This window comes from Curcuma longa, chromosome 16, assembly GCF_044706935.1.
Source record: "Curcuma longa cultivar G26 ecotype Majalengka, Jawa Barat chromosome 16, ITB_CL_G26_1.1, whole genome shotgun sequence".
In the NCBI taxonomy this organism is placed as follows: domain Eukaryota; kingdom Viridiplantae; phylum Streptophyta; class Magnoliopsida; order Zingiberales; family Zingiberaceae; genus Curcuma; species Curcuma longa.
The window spans coordinates 12,186,642-12,193,917 of NC_133876.1; the positions used below are offsets into that span (position 1 = coordinate 12,186,642).

The 7,276-nt window shown below is 37.1% G+C and overlaps 2 protein-coding genes across 2 annotated transcripts; both read right to left on the bottom strand.

Annotated features, from left to right (window-relative positions):
- Positions 1-279: 279 nt before the first annotated feature.
- On the bottom strand, positions 280-1,858 carry LOC141847083 (DNA-directed RNA polymerases IV and V subunit 3B-like). Its single transcript, XM_074735066.1, has 2 exons — positions 1,724-1,858; positions 280-477 (listed from the first exon to the last, which is right to left on the bottom strand). The coding sequence occupies exons 1-2, from the start codon at positions 1,856-1,858 to the stop codon at positions 280-282; spliced, it is 333 nt and encodes a 110-aa protein (XP_074591167.1).
- Positions 1,859-3,970: 2,112 nt separating this feature from the next.
- On the bottom strand, positions 3,971-7,276 carry LOC141847836 (membrin-11-like). The gene is made up of 4 exons (XM_074735923.1): positions 6,954-7,276; positions 5,230-5,350; positions 4,903-5,052; positions 3,971-4,374 (listed from the first exon to the last, which is right to left on the bottom strand). Exons 1-4 carry the CDS (start codon positions 7,241-7,243, stop codon positions 4,213-4,215), a joined length of 723 nt encoding a protein of 240 aa, XP_074592024.1. The 5' UTR covers positions 7,244-7,276; the 3' UTR covers positions 3,971-4,212.

A 7,276-nucleotide genomic window follows, 5' to 3' on the forward strand; every position in this document is an offset into this window, starting at 1 on the left:
AAAATAATCTCTTCCAGAGTAATATAAAGTTGCATATCCTTTCTCGAAACCCGCAATAAAAATTTCATACACTAAACTACCCTTTTATATAAATCAAACTCTATTACACACTTTGAATCCTCATCATATTCCTCAAGCCGTGTTAGTCTCAACCATTTATGGTTACCTACACACTTGGATATAACATATACATCAGATGACAGAAAGTCTGAAGAATTCTAGTGCCAAAAAGCATTAACTCTTTCACAACTACCAGAAAGATTAACAACTCTTTCACATCTACATCGACTGAATTCCCAGGTGTGAAGTTAGTTCGTTCATGTCGGATGCCTCGTCTTGAACTTCGATCACATTGACGAGCATCTGCGATGCCTTGATGGCGTCGGTTGATTCAACGGTGAATATGAAACTGTCTTCTTCAACAAAAATCTCAATGAGGCCTGGTTTCCCCATAGCCTCTGGGTCGATAACTACCACCTGATATCGACAAGAAAAGTTATATATCAGTAAGTCTAGAACTATTAGTGCCAAGTCTTCAGTAGCGATATTGTTCGAGCAAACGATAAATATGTTCTGAACTGTAAATAACTTATCAAATGCTATTAGTTTCAACTTTTTGAAAAACTCCAAATTTATAAACAGGCTGATTCATTTAGGATGTGATTGGCAGATGGAATGGAATAGACAAAATAGAGCAGAAACAATTCTTCCTTAATTTGGATTACACAGAAGAACATAGACAAGGAATAAGTATTTCAAATCTACTAGAAATAGACAATAAATAATTTTTACAAAGATAAAATACTCCTACATGAAATATTTTGTCTGATTCATCCACCTACTAAGCCCAACCTGCCTGACTGACCTATTGGCCCGACAAACCCAATCATTTTATTTGACTCAATTTGTCCATTGTGTCTAACTCATTCAGCTGGTCTGGCATGCCCAACCGGATTGGTCAACTCGCCCGGCCTGCCACACCTAATCGGTCTATCCAATCTGCCCGACCTTCTTTGCTTGTTCATAAAAGTAGATTAAGGAATTGCTTTCTCTTTACAATGGTAAACCACAAATGTATTGCTGCAACTTAGCCGATAATAATCACCTTTACTTAATCATCTTTCGTTGTTAACTCCACAAAAAAGGCATTTGAAAGTTTTATGCATCCATCTTAAGCCTTACATTCTAGGACTGTCACTACTTATTTGTTACTCCAAATGCCAAGCTCATAAAACCCTCTCACCGAAGCTGAACTGTTACCGGTGTAATGAATTCGAACAAGAGGAAAGATTTTGAGTTTAATTTTATCGCTAAAGATACTACAGCACAAGTTTTTTATTTTAACACTACAATGTATAAAGCCACAGGTAACAAAACTGAAAATTTTCACCATAGTCTTCATGGTTTCATAGCAAAACCAGGAAACTCTGATACCAGCTTTGTAGAAAGCACTTAACCATAGAATTTAATCAACGAAACCAAAATGAACGGTTTGATAAACACAATCTTTGTAATGAAACCCAAGTTGGTGGGGATAACTAAGGGCATACATACATTTATGTTCAGGTTAGAACTCCAAAGAAGGCTAATATACTTTTACAAATTCAAGTGTAGATAAAAGCTCCTGTTTTGACGATTATAAAGAGCAATGAAAATGGCAACTATATGAAAAATTCCTTGAAGGAACAAACACAAAATCTGGGAAACTAACAATAGGACAAACCTGTTGAGTATTTGGATCAATGCCAAAAACTTTTGTAGGGCTGCTCTCAACCCAGGCTCGTTTCTCTTCAAGCGTCAATGTTTCCATCAATTCCTCATTTATATGTAACAGTTGCAGCAGGTGACCATTTGGCATGATCCTTGCTGATCCCTTTTCTAGCAATAGCTCGAAGTCTTAGCTGTTGCCCGCAATGTAATTTCACAATGAGTGTGCCTAGTATCAAATTCACAACCATCAGGCTTGGAAGATAACAACAAGATATCATGACCACAGGCAGCCAAGGTAAATGGTAGGTAGATTAGCAACAAGAAGTAAACACAGATACGATCGCAGGAACCAACCATTTGGAAGTCGAAAAGAACCATATTTTGTTTTTAAATGAGACGGTGATATGGTGCATACATAAGTTTGCTCATACCATTGTGTTCCAAAAGGCCACTGTATCAGTCAGAAACACTGTATTCAATATGCATTTACCCAGAGCTCTTTGGAAAATTGAGAAGGTAGTTTGGCTCCATAGACAAATACAAACATCTGATTACATTAAAGTTTACAGACAAGCTAGAGAGATTGAGTCAAGCAAGATAACAGAGGATTGCAAGTCTAATCAGATATGCAGTGATCAAATCCTCCTCTAGTGAAGACAGAGCTAAGACATAACAAATATAGTGTCGAGAATTCCACCAGAAAACAGAAATGCACCGATTTTCAGACAGGAAAACATTAGATGAACAGACAAAATACAGCCACCTTGATTAAATAAACATCTATTCTTGCTACATGCTTCACATCTGACATTAAAAAACAATGCCAAAAACAGTAGTCAGTACACAAGGTTGTACAGGGATCAAGATGAAATCCAAGCAAGCTGGTAATTCATAGATGACTAAGAAAACAACTGTCTACAACTGAGCTGAATGATATAATCAACGTTGCTGAACCAACTGAACTACAAGGTATAGTGAAAATAAGCTAATCTGTCAATGAGAAACAACAGTTACCTGTCAAATGAAAGTGTCAACTAATCTAGATCTGGCTCTATCATATAACTTGGCTCACATTACCAATGATGTAACTTGATTCTTTTCTGCTAGAGCCTCAACATATCCAATTTATGTTATTTTATGTTTAATACATTTCTGCTAAAGGTAGCTAGCTGATTATTTCTACCTAGACATACTTCTGCAACATATAAACAACTAGTATCACAGTCAGGGTAGCATATATCTCAATGATCAAGATTATATCTCAAAAGATGTGCAAATACTGAACGAGAGTAGTAATAATGGTATATAAGCAAAAAAAAAAAAAGGAAGATACTGGCGACAAGAGTTGAGAAGAACCTAGTTTGATTACTGCTCTTTGTTTCACTCTGAATAAGTAACCTTTAGAAGGAATTACTTTGGTGGTATAATAAGAAATGGCTGGCGGAACAGAGTTATGGTTACAGCATTCGAAGTTTGAGAGTCCCATGGGAGATGATTCGGGAAAGTGAAAGGGAGCTAGTACTCGGCACCAATAGAAATTGTTCCAATTATTCTTAGGGATTCAGGTTAGCCATGATGAAAGGAATTCAGGTCAAAGGGTTTATGTAGGGTCCCATGAGAGATGATTACTAAAGAAAGGGAGCTAGTACTCGAAGCAATAGAAAAGGATAACAAGAGGAAAATGATGAAAGTACTTTGGTGTAGGGTTTATGTGTGAAAGCTCTTTACGGTTCTACATAGATGGAATCTCACTCCAACAGCCTCACACGGTGGGTGTCATTCAATCCGCCACTCCAACAGCTTCACATGGTAGGTCGTGGATGAGAGAAGTTACAATTGGCCACAACGATGTCATGATCATTTGTGAGAAAGTAAATTAAAAAGAAGATATTACTCGACTTCATCGAGATTCAAACTCTTATCCTCTTTTACAACTTTACTCCGTCGTAACTAACTCAGTTATATTCTAGAAGCAAAAGCACTTTACTGTTAAACGTTAATGAGAGATATTTATGAAAGTGCGCAATTAAAATGAGGAGGAGTACTTTGGTAATACTAATAAAATATAAAGGTTAAAAATGATAATAACAAGACTACAGGTGTATTCACAGACCACTCATCAATAAATTTAACTATAATTTTATCTGATATTTATTTTTGGTTTAATTAATCTACTTAGTCTTATTAATATATTACATAAAAACAATTTGATGCACCAAACTCTCACCGGTATGAGATTCCAGTCTTACTCTATATGACATATTCTTCATAAAATATTACAATAATTTCAAGGATAACTAAACAGTATCAAACACACGCACTGTAATCGTTTTCGTTGATCTACGCAAGTAACTGCATCCATGAGGAAACTAATTGTCATTTACTCGTATAGTTGGACTGAAATCGAAATGCACAGTTCATATGGCAAGCAGTTACAGTTGCCAATTTAGTGTGGAGCATGGATGACAGAGGCTCAGGACACATTTTGAAGAACATTATAGGTCAGTGAATCCACCACATGAATGCAAGAACCACGACGATGGTCAATACCATGCCGGTGTAAGCAATCCGTTTGTCGACGCGGTGCCGTCTCTCGATCAGCTTCAGCACGGTATTGGATAGCCCTACGGTGTTAAGGATGTCCAGGGCTTTCTTTTGTGCTCTCTGCACAAATTACCAACATCAGCAAGGGGCAAGTTTCATACACAAACAAAAAGTGATCAAATTTCATTTAGGTCAGAAAGTATCTGTTAAATATATGAGCATATAGAAACCACTTTGTTAACCATAATAAATCGAGTTTTTTTTTCGAACCGGTAGTAGTGTTCGAATCCTATAATAGAATAGCTATTCCTAGAAATAGAATAGTAATTCTAGAGACTTGAAGAAACAAGACATTGGATTATTTACAAGTGGTATTCAAGCACTTATTTTTGCAACCTTAGCCGTGGCTTATATAGGTGAATCCATGGAAGGTCATCATTAACTAGCTTTTCGAATAGTCTTTTTTTTTTAATTCTATTATTAAGCAAGCTTATCCCACATGATTCATGATAATCCAATTGGATGAGTAAGATAATAGTGTATGATTCATAAATATATTTTTTTGAATAATTATTTCTATGAATCAAATGCAGAGGCCTGATTATCATAGTTTCCATATACAAAAATGTTTGGAAAGAATTGGGTCACCTTCAAACGATCCCTCTGCTCAGCATACTTGGACAGTACAGCAACTCCGGTGGCAAAAGCTTCTTCCAGCATTATTGATGAGTTTCGAGCAGATTCCATTGCTTGTGCTTCCTCATCAAATATTCTCAGAACATGCGCAGAGTCCCCATTCTGCAATAAGCACTCTAAGTTATCCAACATAAGCAAATACCTATGAGAAAAATATATATTTGGGCAAACTATATATTGTGCTTAACATGCATCTTGTTTTGTATACTTTGGTACAAAAGGTGCACAAAATGATGGAAGGAACTTGATGTTGAATCTAAAGAATTTACTGGCGCTTACAGCTCTTGCCAGCAAATCTGCCCGTTCCTTGGCTTCCAGCATGCGTTTTTGTTGACGGAACAGGTGCTTGTCAAGACTTTCTTTCAGTGAATCCACTTTTTCTGTTACCTGTTCTACTTTTCTTCACAAGCACAAAATAAGGAAGACATCAGACATTTCTAACTAATAAAGAAATGGCTAAAAAGGAAGAAAAAAAAAAGCTACAGTTTGTTTCACCTATAAGCTAGACACATAAGCAAACTACATTAATGCATTGGTTCATGCACCTACAAGCCAGATACAGTAATTAGTTTATGAACCTCACTACTGAACTTGTACATCATCAATCATTTGATACATGGCTAGTTGAAAGAGATGTTATGAAAAGTGCTTGAATCCATCTAAACCATAATAAATAGTGAAACCTAAGACTGAGACATCTTTTCTTTACAAATTAATGACTAGCACTAGACTAAAACTTTTTAGTGATCGGCAACAGTATTCACCTTGTTTGACATGTTCATTAATTCATTAAGTTTTGTTGTTTGTGAAAATTACTTGCACACCACCATTGATCCTACAAATTGGTTATATTATCTTACAGAGCTCATCTTCTCATCATGTCCTAATAGAGTAGCTACTGTAGCTGCTTTAAAATTAAATTTCTTTCATTGTTCTAGGAGAAAATTTGTGGGACAAGTTAAACATTATCATTAATTTAATTAGTTTTGTTGCCATACAACATTGTAATAGCAGTTGATGTATTCTTGATAGAAGGGTAGAACAATGTGTCCCTTTTTAAATACCAGCAACTATGAAAGGATTTTTGTTTCCTAATCCTTTTTGTTGATTATCAAATTCTTTGCACCTTAATTGACTTTTTAGAAAAGATAGCTATGAGAGTCTACAAGCATTCACATTTGGATGAAGGTGGCAGGCTTCAAACCCAAGACCTAGGAACCTTAGTTGATTTGGCTTAGATTTAAAGCAACTTCAGTCAACCACACACTACAAATTGAATTATACAAAATCATTCGCTACCATCGCCAAGTCTAAAGCTATAAGTGCAGAGGCTGCAATCATGCTAGCTTTCGAGTTCACCAAATTATTACCCTATTCTTTGAAGTTTGAGTTTTGTTTATAGTTTTAGTTCACAAGTGTTCATCCATCTCACATGTGAGGACAGTCCTATGTTGGTCATTCCAAATTAAGATTGTGCCAGTTAGGATATGAATATAGCCTGCTACCACTAACCATGATGGCTACCATTGTGATTTCTCTGAAATGATAAATCTTCTTTTTAACTTCCAGCGATTATGGCATATAAAGCATGGTTTGTCTTGCTTTTTCCCTTATCAAGTACTCCAGAAATTTAAGGTGCATTTACCAATCACAAGCACTTCAGATACATCCACTTCATTTAAATTTATATGCAAAATCAGGTGGTTGTCAATTGGGAAAACTAATTTATTCATACAAGACCAAACATTTTAACAGAAGTTTCAATTAGTAGCTTCTCTCCTATGGGAGGATATTCAATCGCTCGATCTAAATAAACTATAAAGAGTTCAATAGCCAATCGTCTATCAGTGTAAGCAACTTACCCTAAGATCCAGCCTTATAATTTCTCCTAACAGGTACAACTGGAAAATTGAATCCCAAACATTCCACATAAAAATCCGGAAAGAGATGCTAATTCGGAATCAAAGGGAAGAAAAAATTTGCTTGTCAATCAGATCTCATACCTCCTCCAGAGATCGCGCTGGCCTCTGGCAGGAATCGAGCGCCAGAGGCGATCCATCTCGGCGCAGAGGGAGCGGATCTGGGTGATATCCCTCTTGATCGCCGACGCAAGATCCTCCGGATCCTCGATCGACGGCATCGACGACGAGGAGGCATAAGAGAAAGAGGTGGCGGAGGATGAGGAATCAAGCCGCTCCCGCTCCAGGCGCTCCAGCCCACCGGTCGCGCGGAGGAGCAACCGCTGCGCGCTCTGGTAGATCTCCGACAGAGTAGCCCCGCCGCCGGCTTCCATCGGAGGAGATCCTCGTCGGTCGTGAGAGAAGAC